This window comes from Rosa chinensis, chromosome 7 (genome assembly GCF_002994745.2).
Source record: "Rosa chinensis cultivar Old Blush chromosome 7, RchiOBHm-V2, whole genome shotgun sequence".
Classification (NCBI taxonomy): Eukaryota; Viridiplantae; Streptophyta; class Magnoliopsida; order Rosales; family Rosaceae; genus Rosa; species Rosa chinensis.
The window spans coordinates 58,347,161-58,364,042 of record NC_037094.1 but is presented as its reverse complement, the minus strand read 5'-3'; the positions used below and the strand labels follow the sequence as shown (position 1 = coordinate 58,364,042).

The 16,882-nt window shown below is 38.5% G+C and overlaps 1 protein-coding gene, 1 long non-coding RNA gene, 1 other non-coding gene and 1 pseudogene across 3 annotated transcripts; 2 read left to right on the top strand and 2 right to left on the bottom strand.

Annotated features, from left to right (window-relative positions):
- Window positions 1-16,882, bottom strand: part of LOC112178263 — an 86,145-nt pseudogene that overhangs the window by 24,694 nt on the left and 44,569 nt on the right.
- On the bottom strand, window positions 3,249-9,668 carry LOC121050459. The gene has a single exon (XM_040510454.1). The coding sequence runs from the start codon at window positions 6,965-6,967 to the stop codon at window positions 3,392-3,394; it is 3,576 nt and encodes a 1,191-aa protein (XP_040366388.1). The 5' UTR covers window positions 6,968-9,668; the 3' UTR covers window positions 3,249-3,391.
- On the top strand, window positions 7,199-7,305 carry LOC112181022. Its single transcript, XR_002928635.1, has one exon. It is a non-coding gene; the product is annotated as a small nucleolar RNA R71 (small nucleolar RNA).
- LOC121050460 lies at window positions 11,080-13,886 on the top strand. Its single transcript, XR_005803049.1, has 5 exons — window positions 11,080-11,363; window positions 11,834-11,953; window positions 12,054-12,174; window positions 13,575-13,732; window positions 13,833-13,886. It is a non-coding gene; the product is annotated as an uncharacterized LOC121050460 (long non-coding RNA).

The window sequence follows — 16,882 nt, the reverse complement described above, 5'->3', positions numbered from 1 at the left end:
GAAATAAAGGATAAGGAAATACAAAGTCATAGAAATCGATGAAGCAACTCTCTCTTGTAGAGATTTAAGACTTTTGTTTTCAAATGCTAAGTCACTCACTCTAATCTCAATGTACAACCCACTAACTAAACTACGTAATACTTTCCTTTTTTACTTTTTTGAACTTTTTTTTTTCTTCTCCTTTTCTACTTTTCTTTTCCTTGAACTTTCTTTTTATTTTCACAACTTCTTCTTCTTCTTTCTCTCTCTCTTTTTTTTTTTTTTTTTTTTGAACTTTTTCGAAACTTTATTTTCTATACAAAAATCACTCACCCCCACACTTATTCTTTTGTAACCTAACACTTTTGACTTTTCTTTTCTTTTGAAGCACTCAAGCATAAAGTCATTCTCTCGAATCGCTTCACCAACTACCATGGAAGGGTAGGATAAAAGTGTATAGGCTAGGTAGAAATTTGTGGTGCAAATAAATAAAACGGCTAAATATATAAATAGGCTCAAAGTGGCAATCTAGTGGTAAATATCTTTGGGCACATGCTTCTTTGGCCATGGTGGTATTAACCTAATTGCCTCAATCCTTTCTATCCCGTCGTAAGCTAAAAGTAGCCTCGAGAGGTCTCAAGCAAGTTCTAGATACGCAATGTCATGAAATTGTACACACATGAAAGAAAAAGTGAATGAACGATGCATACACTATATATAGGCACAAAGCTCACGAATAAGGGCATGCAAGTCAATCAAATCATCTATATGCTTCTCTAATTATGATGAACCAACCTAACCATAGGCTATGTGCACACATATAGTCAAGCATAGATCACATATACGCTCAGTTACAAAACAAATTCAAAGTCCTAGATCATGCTCAATCTATCCACAATCACAACAAGTTAAGTCCATGGCTCGTCATTGGGGTTGGAAAAAGGCATTAACCACTACAATATAATTACAAAAAGCTAATCTAATTTTTTTTGTTTTTTCATAGGCGCTCGAGCCCTCACCCCCACACTTAAAACCAACATTGTCCTCAATGTTGCAAAGTGAGCTAGAAAGCCAAATCCATGTCGGATTTAGGCATGAGAGTGAAGTCTGGGCGTAGGCACAAAAGATAACTATGAAAATGAAAAAAAATCTAAATGCGGAGAAGAAATGCGAAAACCCCCTTTGTAGACATCCCATAGCTCACGACCTTCGGAGAAGACCAATAGACACCAACCTCAAGGCATAAGCCTTGACTTCCTTTGCGTATGCTCCAAGTTAGGCTCCATGGTGCTTAAATGGTTCAAGTCTCCATTTTCAAGTGAATGTGGTCGTTGGAGCTTCCAATCCTCCACAACAGGAGTAGCAAGCTCCTCCCAAAAATAAACTCCATCTCCATACCCTCCCAACCTCCAAAAGCATGGCTAAAAAGGCCTTATTCAACTACTACTTCTATACAAGGATAATCAAACTCTCAAAATTTGGTGGGGTTGCCTCCCCACTAGCGCTTCTTTTTAGAGACCTCAAAGCCGGTCTATCTCACATTGCTTCTCACTTCAAGGTGGTGTCATCAAGGAATTGCACCTCTTTACGAGCCTCATAAATATGGTCAAAGTAAGGCCTTAGGCGATGCCCATTGACCTTGAATGTTTCCCCATTCCTCAAGTTCTTGACTTCAATGGCTCCATGTGGGAATACCTCAACCACTTCATACGGTCCACTCCAACGAGATCTGAATTTTCCGGGAAAAAGATGAAACTTAGAATTGTATAGGAGCACCTTTTGATGAGGCTCAAAGATCTTCTCAACAAGTCTTTTATCATGTATTACCTTTGTCCTCTCGTTAAACAATTTGGTACTATCATAAGCCTCCCTTCTTATTTCCTCCAACTCATAGAGATCAAATTTTCGCTTCTCAACCGCTTTGGCTAGATCAAAATTTAATTGCTTTATTGCCCAAAATGCCTTGTGCTCAAGCTCTACGGGTAAGTGGCAAGCCTTGCCATAAACAAGTCGGAATGGAGTCATGCCCAAAGGGGTCTTATATGCGGTACGGTATGCCCACAAAGCATCATGAAGTTTGGTACTCCAATCCTTCCTTGAGCTATTCACCGTCTTCTCTAGAATTCCCTTCACCTCCCTATTGGAAATTTCAACTTGCCCGCTTGTTTGCGGGTGGTAGGGAGTGGTGACCTTGTGTTTAACCCCATATTTCTTCAAAAGTGAAGCAAATGCTCGGTTGATAAAATGGGAACCACCATCACTTATGATGAACTTGGGTGTGCCAAATCTAGTAAAAATGTGCTCCTGGAGGAATTTGAGAACTACCTTAGCATCATTGGTCCGAGTTGCTTGCGCTTCTACCCATTTTGACACGTAATCCACCGCAACAAGAATGTACTCAAACCCATTTGAATTAGGAAAGGGCCCCATAAAGTCTATTCCCCATGTGTCAAAGATTTCCACCTCAATGATGTTAGTCAAAGGCATTTGGTCTCTAGAGGTGATTCTCCCCACTCTTTGACATCGGTCACACTTCTTGGCATAATCATGAGAATCTTTGAATAATGTGGGCCAAAAGAAACCAGCTTGTAGGATCTTGAAAGCGGTCTTCTTTCCACCAAAATGTCCACCACAAGTGTGGGAATGACAATGCTCAAGAATATTAGGAACTTCCCATTGTGGCACACATCTTCTCAAAACTTCGTCTTGACCAACTTTCCATAGAATAGGGTCATCCCATACATATCGACATGCATCTCTTCTAAATCTCCTATTGGTTTGATAGTCCCAATCCTCCGGAATAAATGTCCCACCACTTGCCCAATAATTGACAATGTGAACAAACCATGGAAGCTCCTTTGATGTAACGGTAAAGAGTTGCTCATCCGGAAATGAATCAACAATAGGAATAGTACAATCATCTCCCCCATCAATAAGTCTTGACAAATGGTCCGCCACCACATTTTCTTTGCCGGCTTTGTCATGAATCTCTATGTCAAACTCTTGTAGAAGCAAAACCCATCTAATAAGTCTTGGCTTGGAGTCTTTCTTGGCTAAGAGATACTTCAATGCCGAGTGGTCTGTGTGCACAATCACTTTGGAACCCAAGAGATAACTCCGAAACTTTTCTAATGCAAATATGATAGCCAAGAACTCTTTCTCCGTTGTTGTGTAATTCACTTGAGCTTCATTCAAGGTTCTACTTGCATAATAGATAGCATGCATCAATCTCCCATGCTTTTGTCCCAACACCGCCCCTAAGGCAAAATCAGAAGCATCACACATCAACTCAAATGGGAGTGACCAATCGGGAGCACACATAATAGGAGCACAAGTCAAGAGTCTTTTGATTTCATTGAAAGCAATGAGGCAAGCTTCGTTGAAGTCCCAAGGGGCATCTTTTGCTAACAAATCACATAGACTTGGATATCTTGGAAAAATTTGGAATAAATCTTCGATAAAAGCCGGCATGTCCCAAAAAGCTTCTTATACCTTTGATATTCACCGGTGGAGGTAGCTTTTCAATGACTTCAATTTTTGCTTTGTCCACTTCAATTCCCCTCTTAGACACCACATGACCTAAGACAATGCCCTCTTCCACCATGAAATGACACTTCTCCCAATTCAAGACCAAATTGCTTTCTTCACAACGCTTCAAGACTAGGCTCAAATGGTGTAGGCAATCATCAAAAGTGTTACCATGAACCGAAAAATCATCCATAAAGATCTCCATGAATTTTTCGGTCATATCATGAAATAGAGCCATCATACATCTTTGGAAGGTTGCCGGAGCATTACATAAGCCAAAGGGCATACACCTATAAGCAAATGTACCAAAAGGACAAGTGAAAGTCGTCTTTTCTTGGTCTTCAGGAGCAATCACAATTTGATTATATCCACTATAGCCATCTAGGAACCAAAAATAGGAATGTCCCGCCAATCTCTCCAACATGTGATCAATGAAAGGTAGAGGGAAATGGTCCTTTCTAGTAGCACTATTCAACTTCCGGTAATCTATGCATACCCTCCAACCATTTTGCACCCTTTGAGGAACATCTTCTCCTTTGTCATTCTTCACCACTGTCATTCCTCCTTTCTTAGGAACAACTTGTACAGGAGAAACCCATTTTGAATCCGAAATAGGATAAATCACACCGGCATCTAGAAGCTTTGTCACCTCATTCTTGACCACTTCCATCATAGGAGGGTTAAGTCTTCTTTGAGCATCTCTAGAGGGCTTGCTACCTTCCTCCATGTAAATGTGATGCATACACTTGCTAGCACATATTCCCTTTATGTCTTCTATAGTCCACCCCAAAGCTCCTTTGTGCTCTTTCAACACTTTCAATAACTTGGCTTCATCAACGTCACAAAGCTTGGAAGAGATAACCACCGGCAATGTGTCATTAGGTCCCAAAAATGCATACTTGAGAGTAGATAGGAGAGGCTTTAGCTCAAGTGTAGGAGGAGAAATAATAGACGGCAACAACTTCGGTTGAAGATCAAGCATGCTAATAGGAGTGTGTGAGGAAGAGGTGGGCATAGCAACTTCAATAGTGGAATCATCTTCTTGAATACTTTTGTCATTGAACTCTTCTCCATGATGCATTATAGAAGCTACTAAAGAATCCTTGGCACTTGTTTCAATGAAAGTCTTCTCCACCATGGAATCAACCACATCTACCCGAAAACACTCACCTAAGTGAAGAGGACTTCTCATGGCATCAAAAATTCGGAAGCCAATAGTAGTATCAAAAACGGTCATCGTCAAGATTCCCTTCTTTACACTAATGTTGGTATCGGTGGTGGCCATAAATTCTCTACCAAGCAATATGGGAGATTCATCCTCCTCAACATCAATACTCTTAGCCATGTCAAGAACAACAAAATCCGCCGGTACATAGAGAGAATCAATCTTCACAAGCACATCTTCTAGCATCCCTCTTGGGTAGACAACACTCCTATCTGCCATTTTCAATGAAATTTTTAAAGGCTTAAGATCATCAAGACCAAGTGTTCGATAAATATCATATGGCATCAAATTAATACTTGCTCCTAAGTCCAACATCGCCTTGTCAAAGAACCTTGACCCAATAGTGCATGGCACGATGAAACTACCGGGATCTTTAAGTTTAGGAGGCAATTTTCCTTGAAGAATAGCCGATACACTCTCACTTAGACAAACTTGTTCATGCTCCTTAAATGCTCTTTTGTTTGTGCACACATCCTTTAGAAACTTAGCATAAGAAGGCACTTGCTTTATGGCTTCCAACAAAGGGATATTGATGTTGACTTTCTTGAACAACTCAATGAACTCTTTCGTTTGTGCTTCTTGCTTCTTCTTGAACTCTTGTTTCCGCTTCACTTGAGGATAAGGCAATGGAATCTCATAATCCGTCATATCTAGAGGAGGCACACAAATTGGACCCTTTCTTGGCTTTTGAGCTTGAGTAGATTCTTGACCACTTGATGGATCCCTAGGGTTACTCACGGCTTCATTGGGGTCCCTAGCCTTCATAGCCTCGCCCAAATTATCAAGAGCCATGGAATTCTCATTCTTAGGATCTACGACATCACTAGAAACCATCGGTTGCACAATAGAAGGATTTGTAGTCTTGTCTTGAATAAGAGTGGGAGAAACTGAAGCTCGGCTAGTGTGAGGCTTGTCAACATTAGAAACTCCTCCGGAGGGTACATTTTCTTCCCCTCCGGCTACCTTATCCACCCCCTTATTTCTTCCTTTTGCATTCAAAGCCACATCACCCACTCCAATTCCCGGGGGTACATTTTCTTCCCCCCAGTTCCCATCCTCCTTTGAATTAAAAGCATGTAAATAATCATTATTCAAATTACCACGAGGTACATTTTCTTCCCTCGTGGCACCATCATGCATATCACTATCATCACTATCATATTCCTCAACCAACACATAACCATCATTAGAATGTAGAGAGGTAGACTTGGGAACATGTGTGGAAGGGGAAACACAATTACCAAGAGAAGGTGATATAGTAGGAGAGGGAGCATTAAATGGGGCATTCACATGCAAAGGGGATTGAGAAGATGAAGGTAAATATACCTTATTGTCATATGTCCTCCCGCTTCGAAGAGTAGTAATAGCCTTGGCTACATGCTTCGAGTTCTTCTCCGTTGTGGAAAGAAGAGCTCCCATTGGTCTCTCACTCAAATTGGTTGCTATTTGGCCCATTTGTATCTCTAATTTAGTCATGCTTTGTTGTAGATTTTGATACCCTTGAGCTAGTGAAGAGATGTTTTGCTTGGTCTCCATATTGGTAGAAGTTTGAACCTTGAGGAACTCACCCATCAATTCTTCAAAATTAGGCTTCTTTGGTTCACTTGGAGCTTGAATCGGCATGCCTTGAAGAATAGGTGGGGAATTGTAGCTCTCGCCTTGATTTGGACCTTGAAATGAGCTAGAATTTCCTTGAAACTTGCTACCGCTATAGCCAACACCTTGTGTAAACCCGAGAAAGACATTTGGAGCTTGAAATCCTTGTGAAAAAGTGGCTTCACCATGAGAATAAGGCATACATGCTTGCTGCCCTCGTGAAGAAATAGGCATAAAATGAGTGTTTCCTTGGTGCGCATTGCCATGGGGCATGAAATTGGATGATCCTTGGCCTTGGTTGCCTCCAAAGCCTTGCTTTCCTCCTTGGTGCATATTAGAAACTCCACCTTGATCTTTCCAAGAAAAATTGGGGTGATTTCTCCAACCGGGGTTATAAGTGTTGGAGTATGGATCATTTCTTGGGTTCCTTGGCACAAAACTACCCACTTGGTTAACATGCTCCTCCATAAATTCCGGATATTGAGAAGATAAATGGCACTCTTGAGTGGAATGTGCTAGGCTCTCACAAAGCAAACATGGTGTAGAAGTCGCCATCTTGACTTGTGCTTGAGGAGGGTTCTGGTTAACTTGATTTAGAAATTGGTTAATCTTGCCTTCTAACCTTTTGAATTCATGCATAGAAAGCCCGGTTGATGTCCCTTGAACCTCATAAATACCACCTCGGTTAGGTATACTCTCCTTGTATCAAGATCATCCCATTGAAGGGAGTTGAGAGAAAGCTCCTCGTATGTGTCCCAAGCGGCATCCGAGAGTTTACTTGCAATAGTTCCACCACTAAAAGTGTCAACCCTTTGCCTTTGATCCGGCATCAATCCTCTATAGAACTTGTCCACAAGGAACCACTTCTCTAACCCATGGTGAGGACATGACATCTCCAAGTCCTTGAATCGCTCCCAACACTCATTAAAACTTTCTTGTGGGAGTTGTTGGAATGCAACAAGCTCATCTCTAACATTGGAAGTTCTTGAAGGAGGAAAATATTTTCCCAAGAAAATTTCTTGCATCTCAACCCATGTGCGTATGGATCTAGGAGGCAACTTACTTAACCACTTCCTCGCATAGTCCTTGAGTGTGAAAGGGAACAATCTAAGCTTCAAACCATCGGAATTTAGACCATGTAGTTGAACGGTAGTACACACTTCTTCAAACTCCGCAATATGATCATAGGGATTATTTGAGGGCATGCCATGGAATACGGGTAGAATGCTCAAAGTACTTGGCTTGATCTCAAAATGATGCTCACATGGAGGGAGCACAATACAAGAAGGATGATCAACAATTGTGGGATTAGTGTATTCCCTCATTGTCTTTTGCTCCCCCATGGTGTTTGTAGGTTGTGATCTTAATGGACTCGGTGAAAGGCTTCTTGGATGTACTCTTGGTCTAGGAGGTGCTCGCTTTCTTGGACGACCTCTTTGTCTCTTTGGAGCTTCACTCATGCACCTCGCAAAAATATGACCACGTAAGAAATACTCAAGAATTCACAAAATAAGCAACTTGAATCCAATTTCACGCTTCACAATAAATGTGAGATGTAACAAGATAAGATAAGACAACAATTAAACAAGAAAATAAAATAAATTAAAGCAAAGAATAAGTGAAAAGCTAACAACTCAAGAAACTAACGACTAATTAGAAAATGTAATAAAAAGCTAGCAAACAAGTCAAGGCAAGTGACGATCGCTATCGATGCTCATGTCTTACATGTACTACAAAGTAATACAAGGCCCGTCACTTCGATAGAAATAACCACAATGTCTCAACAAACAAATCACACCAGTAAAAAGTAACAAAAATAAGCAAAGTAAAACAGACAATCACCAAATTTTTTTTTTTTTTTTTTTTAGGCTAAACACACAAAGAAAATTTAACTACTACTAAGAAAATAATGCAAGTGACCTAACCACCTAAAACCAAGGGATTAGAGATATTACACTCTAATCCCCGGCAACGGCGCCATTTGATTTGATGCCTAAAATGCAACTTACGCGCAACAAGGACACGGTCATCAAAGAATTGAGAAATATTTAAACCCGGAAATATCGTACCTCGGGGATCTTGAGCTAACTCAAATCCAATGGTTTATGGGTCACAAAAGTCACTTGCTAAACTAAAAGGAAAAATAGTAAAATGGCTAAGTGAAACACCAAGTCTCACACATGCACGGCTTAGGTCTCCCGAAGCCAAAAAGTAGCCAAGAACTCACCAAAATAAATTGGTACGCTCAAGGCCTTATGGTACTTACAATGAAAAATGTGAGCAAATATTTGGGGGAATTAATTTTTGGTTTTGGAAATTAAAAACTAGAAAATTAAAATTTGCAAAAAAGTAAAGTGCTAGAAATTTAAAGGTTTGGAAAACAATGGACAAAATTTGGGTACTAAAGCATCCACTCTAGCAATCATTTACCGTAACAACACAATTTTTTGGCACACAACAAAAGGGAAATGGCGCAATCCCTAACTCTAAGCCGGACTAGGGCCTTAGAGTGATAATGCAAATCCGGACTAGGGCATTCACATTCTCATAGTACGAAAATAATGTAAATCCGGGCTAGGGCATTCACATTCTCATATCACACACATTAAGACCGGACTAGGGCTCCTAACATGCATAAAATGGCATTAAGTCAATTTTTAGAGACTGACAATTTGCTCACAACAACATGCTCATTCAAAAAATTAAGCCACTAATTAAATGAATTTCATGATGAGGACAAGAACTAGTCATAAATTTGGCCAATTTTTATAACAAATTCCCATCGAAAATTACGCAAAGTCATAAACAAAAACCACATCACACTTTCATTAAGCACCAAAAATTAATGTCATTACATGATAAAAATTGCTAGGGCTTCTAGCCCTAGACCCAAATAAGAAACTACTCACAATCCATCAACATACCCACAAAGAAATTCATCAATACAAGAAATTAAAGCAAGAAGAGAGTTAAGAAAAGAGGGAGAGAGAGAGACCAAAACTAATCACAACTACACTAAAGAGTGAGCATGACTAGCTTAGAATTATACTCTCCCTTATACCTAAACCCGGATCCTTGACAAAATGATGGAATTTGATTGAGGAATGGTGAAGAATAAATGAGAAGTGAGAGAGGGTGGAACTTGGTGAGGAAAAGAAATTTGTGATGAGGTTCTTGGTTGTGTTGCCCAGAGGAAGAGATAGAGAGGGTAAGTGGGTGAGGTCGGCTTTGGTGTTTGAGGAAGGAAAAATGGGGATGGAATATGGGTCTAGTGGTGCGGCTGCAGAGAAAAAAAAAAAAAAAAGATGGGAGACCTGGGCGTGATTGATAGAGAAGAGGGGAAAAATGGGGTTTTGTCTCCGTGGCTTTCCAGAGAGGAAAGAATAGAATAATGGCTTGCTGGCCACAAATGAGAGGAAGAGGGGAAAAAGAAAAAAGAAAAAAAAAAGAAAAGAAAGGAAAATGCTGCACGGGTGAGAGGAAGAAGGGAAAAGGAAAAGGCAATGGTGTGCTGACGTCATCATGACGTCAGCATGGTGCATATATATATATATATATATATATATATATATATATATATATATATATACTTTTTTTTCCTTTTCTCTTTTATTTTGTTTTGCTTTCTCTCTTCTTCTTTTTTTGTTCTTCTTCTTTTTATTCTCTCTTCTCAATGCACTCCCGCAAATACTACCGGAGGTAATTGAATTCCGCTCCCTTGATGGCGTTGACCACGGTTGACCCGCATTGACAATTTTGTCCTTTTGTCAGAAACTCCAATTTGCTCCAATTTCGCACCATTTTCTCTCGTTTTCGCAATTCCGCTTATTTTCTACAAAATAAATAAAAATGTATTAATTACATATTACACTATGCCAAAATGTGCTTCAGACGACACACTTCAGACGACATAAGTTTTGTTTTATGTCGTCTGAGTTTTTCAGACGACATAATTTTTTTTGTGTTGTCTGAATATAGACTAAAACCATACTCGTTCAATTTGAAAAAATGGTGAGCATTCAGACGACACATTTGTGTAGTTGTAAAAGATGATGATTTCCTATCTCAAAGATCGTTTCATTTTAAAAATATGGTTAGATACAGACAACACTTATATGTTGTTGTAAAATATGGGGATATTTCAAATCTAACCCTAAGAGAATATTTGGAATTCCCTCCAAAAAGTTATAGTCCTTTCCCTCTCAAAATACCGAGACCCTAGCTGACCAGTCAATGGGGGTGATACTCAGACAACACAATTGTGTTGTGTAAAGAAGGTGAGTTTCACTTTTTTTTCCCAAGTCGTTTTTGGCATTACTACACATTTACTCCTTCCCATCTCGGCTCACTCTTTCAGCCACCTAAAATCCCCATTTTCTCTCTCCACCTCTCGTTTGCTTCCCCGAAACCGAAAATCCCTAGAATCTCTCAATTTGGAAATTTTGTTCAGATCCAGTCCCCAAAACCGTGAAATCAGTTGGAAATCAGAGGACTGAAAAGGAGCGTGAGACTGGCCTGTGAAATCAGTCCTCTATATTCGTGTCTATCTCTTAAAATCCAATCTTTTGTTCTCTCATCTCCCCTCTCTCTTCCGCTCCCTCACTTCTCCCCCACTCCCCACCACCGATTCTCCCCACCCATCATCTCCGCTGTCCAATTCCGCCACCCTCACGCCCTCCTCGCCGTCCAATTTGAGGGGGACGAATGTTGAAAAGGTTTTGTTGTGAGTTATGACTTAGGAGTGAGTGGATTGAGTTTTGAGGGAGTGAGCGAATTGCAAATAATGTTTAATGGTGGTGGCTCTTGTGTCTCGAATCACCTACGGCTGCGAGACCGCGACCTCCGCCGCCGCCACCAACCCCAACTTGGTTTTGGGTTCGTCTTTGGCTTTGGATTGGGTACTCGAATCGCTGGGCTACGAGTACGACGCTCTCTCAAATCCTTGTCTGCTCGTAGAAGGGCAAGATCTCATACTCGATTCAGCAGGCGTTGATTGGCCTCTCAGCTATGTACGAATCCAGCTGCCTAATCTAAGGTATCCATCTGATTTAGGGTTGTTATAGAATTTGTTTTTTAATTCACGATTGTATGATAATTTCAGGTGTTTAGATTGCAAATTTGAGATATGGGTTTCGTCATTCTTGTTTCTTATTCTTAAATTGGGGTCTGATTCATTCAATTTTGACTTGAGAATTTCTGTTTTCAAGATTTTGTCAGTGTTTTGCTTCAAAAGGCAAGTTTGTGTCTTTATTGGTCTCTTGCTCAATTATGCTATATGGGTTTTTATTTCTAAGCTTGGTTTTGGCTGATTCTTCTCAGACTAGAACTGGGTTTCTTTTATTCAAATTGCAAGTGTATGATATGGTTGCATAGCTCTGTAGATTGATGAATGGGGCCTTGCGTCTTGTGGGGTTTACATGGAGACTGGCTTTTGGGTTATCTCTCCATTAATGTATGAGCAAAAAATTATGATATTGATTCTTCTTCTTTTCTTTTGGGTAGCAGATTGGGAAGTGAAAAGTGAAATCAGAAAGAATGAGAGTAAGAAAATAGGGAAGCTTGTTACCATGTAGACCTATGTCGGGCCACTTTCATCCAATTCCACCTATGGTCTCCATGGAACTGGTAATTCCTTATTTTCAATTTGTTCTGTTATCATGGTGATACTTTTGTAATTTGTACACTTATACATTGATCATGAAATTCTTGTACCATATGAACGAAGGAGAATGGGAGTTTGATTTTGCTGCTCTTGAAACTGAACTGTGGGAAGGCAAAGGGAGGAAGATTTCAGAAGTGAAGGGTTTCCATTCGGGCTGTTCAGTATCTATAGTTGTTTTCCAATTGTGAGTGACTCTTCTGATTTCTAACTAGACAAGTGATTAATGAAAGTTGTGTTTTAATTGAGAATATATCATGTCATTTGGCTGTAGGGCTTTCAAGATTAAACTTCACTAGTAGACTTTATGTTGTGAAATCTGTCAATGTTTTACTGCACATTTGATTATCGTTTCACTATTACTACTATTACCATGATCTTTATTAATTACTACGTAAGTTTACCTTGTCAAGTTATTTTAGTTTGTTCATCATATATGCAAGGTAAAGAAAAAGCATCTGTAAACTGTAATGGTACACAGAAAAGTCACACAGATATTATGATTTCATTCACCAAAGAGTAAGACTGATAGACATCATACTCGCAGAACTCTAAGATTAAGAGGACCCCTTGGATTCTTAACAGGATTTTCTGGTCTCTGTGTCCACGAAGAACTCCAGAAATATTCCAAACCATCAACTGAATCCTAGCAATCTTAACTCCGGCTGTTTTGATATGACAACTGAGTTTGGTTTGGCCAAACATGTATCAGTTCATAGCTTTCCCACTTTCTTGATTCAAACTGCGTCATGTATTTCCCACTTGAATTCGATGGATTTGCCCTGTAGTTTTAATTGGATGGACATGGACTGTTGAAGCCTAAGAGATGTTTAAGTAGATCTACATGGTTTGCTCATTGGTTTTGGTTGCAATTTTGTTTTCACTCTATGTCTACCTTTTATACTTCACTTGGTGCTTTTTTTAACTATATAGATTAAACGATTCCTCAATCAAATATCTTGGAGGTTTCCAAATATTTTCTATAGCATGCTTGGAACTTTTACTGGTTTAATTTCAAATCAGGGCATCAGCATTTATGTGTTACACCTTATTAGTTCTCATATTCAAGTTGAATACTGAATGATGTAAACTAGCTCACTGTTTCTTCACAGAAAGCATGACCAAAATAATTAAGGAGATGTGTTTCCTAAAAGAAACCTGCATTATTGGACAAAGTTATCTTTTTATGTTAAGATTCTAGTGTTCTGTAAAGTCTCTTTTATGTAACAATAAATCAAGTAAAAGATTCTAGTTATCTTTTTATGTTAAGATTGATGTGGTAGTAACCCATCTGCTGACATTTTATAAATGAGTTCTTGTCATAATATAGCTTTGAAATTGTAGGGAGATTGACTTTGTTAACGAAACAGGCGTACTCTAGCTAGAACTGTAACCAAAGGCCCTGATTACAGAGGAGGAAAAGGAAGCACGTACTCAGATAAGATTAGAAATACCTTGAGTTTGAGTATGTAAACCTTTTTTTATTAGGAATAATGAACTTTTGGTGATATCTCTTATTTTAATTGAATTACAAAATTCTTGGATATACATCTCTATTTTATTAAAGAATCTGGTTATATTATTCAGCTAATCAACTCTCCATGGGATGTCTGCTTTCATCCAGTCAATGAGAAAGTTTATATTGCCATGGCTGGCCAACATCAAATTTGGCAACTTGATACAGCTGATGGGATTACTAGAGCATTTAGTGGTGATGGTTATGAAAGAAATCTGAATGGATCAAGGTAATTGATAATTTGAAGATGCTAATGTCAATATGAACATTTTTCTGCTATTATGTAATTCCAGACTTGATTTGGTCCTTTTGATCTTTCACTGGGATAGCTCTTCAAGCATATCATTTGCACAGCCTTCTGGAATTTTATTATCTCCTGGTATTATAACACTCCGACACATTTCAAAACTTGTTATCATCATTTAAGAATATCATTTTTCAAAGGTCCATGTCCCTCTTCTAATTCAAACCACACAAGCTTGTTAACTCCAATTTAGTTACTGTTTTCTAATGAATTTTACCATCTTACTTTCAATTTGGCTACTGTACTTTGACGTTTTCAGCTTTTTGTCAGTTGTCATGTATAAATTTTAAATGCAGGAAGCTCGCAGTAAGTTTAGTGTTGAAACTGAGCCTGAAACTGCAGTTCTTGTTAATATGTACCCCCTGTTTACTTCAACACATTAGTCCCTTGATCTTGTTCTTCCATTTTTGTGGCTGAAAATCAATTAGGACAAAAATATTAATTCTCGCTGCTTAAAAATAATCTCTATGCTTTAATGTTAATGTTATAATACTACATCATAGATTTGGTTCAGCTTTGCTTGTGAGCTTGAAACAAAAGTCATCTTCTATTTTTGTTTCTGGCCATCAATATCCAAATGCTAAAGAGTGTATTTAAGGATGGTAGATAATGGCTTACCTCAGATGGTAACTCTTTATTTGTTTGAAGACAAGAATTTTTATATACTTTGTTGAACCTTTTTTGTTACATTGTTTGAATAGGTATCGAGATTTCAAATCCTCCAACGTGCTCTTGCATGAGGACTTTAAGCCAAAGCTCTCAGACTTCGAGCTTGCTAGAGAAGGGCCAACCGGTGACCGTACTCATGTATCGACAGCAGTAATTATTTTACTACTAGCCCAAGTTCTTTAAGGACTCGATGTCAACTTCATCTGGAGGTTGGCAGCATCTTGTTTGAATTGCAATATTGAGAGGACAATTGGTATTAGTTGTTATTTGCCTTTCTGGTTCTTTGCTTCTATTTCACAATTTCCCTGGTTCATGTTGTATTTGCTTTTGTTATTAGGTGGTAGAAAAAGAGGGAGTGAAAAGAGTGACAAAACACTCGATCACTCATTAGAAAGGGTAGTTGATTTTATATGGCTTTGATGATTTCACCACCTTAGTGTCAAATGATCTCTTGGAGCTACAATGTGCACTTTCTTGTTTACTGGTGTGTGATGTATGAAACCTTGAAGAAACTACTGTACAATATACATCCGTTTTTGGTTGCTTGTCTTAGAAATTAAGCAAAATTGTTATATTATGTCACATTCATCAGATATTTGATCTCTTCAAATATTAGTGAAGTTGCATGTATATATCTTTTTGGCTGCTATACTTGGTCTATCATTGTCCCCTGTGAGTTTATCTATTTTATAGATTTTGATGTTTCATTTTCTTACTCATTTTACTGCCTTATGTTTTTCTTCTTAGTTGGAAGTTTTAAGTAAAGATTAACATCAATTTGTTCTGTTTATGTGGGAGTTAAGATGTTCTTCTCTGTTGTCGATCAGGTGGTCTGCAGGAGTTTGATGCATCTAGGAATACTTTTGCTGTTATTCTGGTGGTTCAGTTCAATGCTGCATAACCGGTTGATAGAAACATTTCAAATTATTTGGTACTAGACATAAAGGTATTGCATTATTAATGTTGTTATCCTATTTTCTTTCGAGTATCAGTCACTTTTTAATTCCTTAGTTTCATGTTTGAATATGATTCTTATGAAGAAGTTAATTTTATAACCTTTGATGAATCAGGCATATCTTAATGCAATTCTTCTCATATACCTGTGTACTCACGAGGTCATGAAGCAAGCAGAAAATACTACAATGATTGCTCCGAGTAGGTAAAAAGCTCTGATAAGATTGTGAAACTGGTACAGCAGTACAGCTAGCTTGTTCCTTTATTAACTTGTGTCTAGTGGAAATTCTTCCTTCATTAAGCATTTGGACTTGTCTGCATATCCAGATTAGTAGATATGGGTCATTTTGAACTGATGTTCATGATTAGGTTTGTGTACATGAGACAATGGTGGATTAATGGAAATTGCAATGAATGATTTTGGATGTGGATTTTATGGTTTCATACTTTTATGAATGGGCAATTTTAATTTTTAGAATGCATGCATACCAATTGTAACAGGGGACTACTAATATGTGTTATCTCAAATTGCAAGCTACAACAAAAGCACACCAAAATGTGTGGTTGCAGCTAAACAAAAACAACACAAAAATCAAATAGAAGTCTATTGTCTTTTTGGCATTGGGACGACAGAAAATTGTAGTCTAAAGGGCAAAACAACAACATAAGTTAGACGAAAGTGTTGGCTAAAACGTATAATAACAACAAATAAGTGTGGTTGGAATCAATCACAGACAATATAAAAGACCTCATAAAAGACCTTTCACACAACACTTAAGTGTCGTATGTATGTACCCTAGAACGACACTTAATTGTCCTCTGATGCTCTTTACGACCACATATAATTGTCGTTTAAAGTAAATTAGCACAACCTTTAAATGTTGTTGTATGAGAGAAGACACTACATACGAGTCTTCATATTTCTTATTTAAGGGCATTCAGACCACACAAATAAGTCTTGCAAATATGCTTCACACAATAGTATTTAAAAAATATTGTGGTTGTTTTGTTTATCAGACAATACAAAACTGTTGTTTGAATGCTTTTAAAGATACAGATCACAATGTTCCCAAAATGCAAAACTCATCAGACGACACAAGACTTTTATTTTTTTATGTCGTCTGAAAAATCAGACGACAGAACACTTCTGTCGTCTGATGCCCCCAAGAGACGACACCGTACTAGACGACACATTTTTGTTCATTCAGACGACAGAACAGTTATGTCGTCTGAAGGTCTTTTTGGCATAGTGTTAATTGACATGAGGATTGGCTTAATTATAGTGCTTTAGATATAATTATACGCATATAAATGCGTATAATCAGTGGCACTGCTAGTTCTAGTGGAGGCTTTGGTAGACAGGTGATTCCGAGGGACTATCCCCAGTGTGCTACTTGTGGTAGGCACCATGTGGGCCCGTGTCAGGCAGGTGTGGGGACTTGTTGCCAGTGT

What these genes read in the sequence shown, in the direction of transcription:
- LOC121050459 (XM_040510454.1), bottom strand. Translation starts at nt 6,967, where the DNA reads ATGCATGAATTCAAAAGGTTAGAAGGCAAGATTAACCAATTTCTAAAT.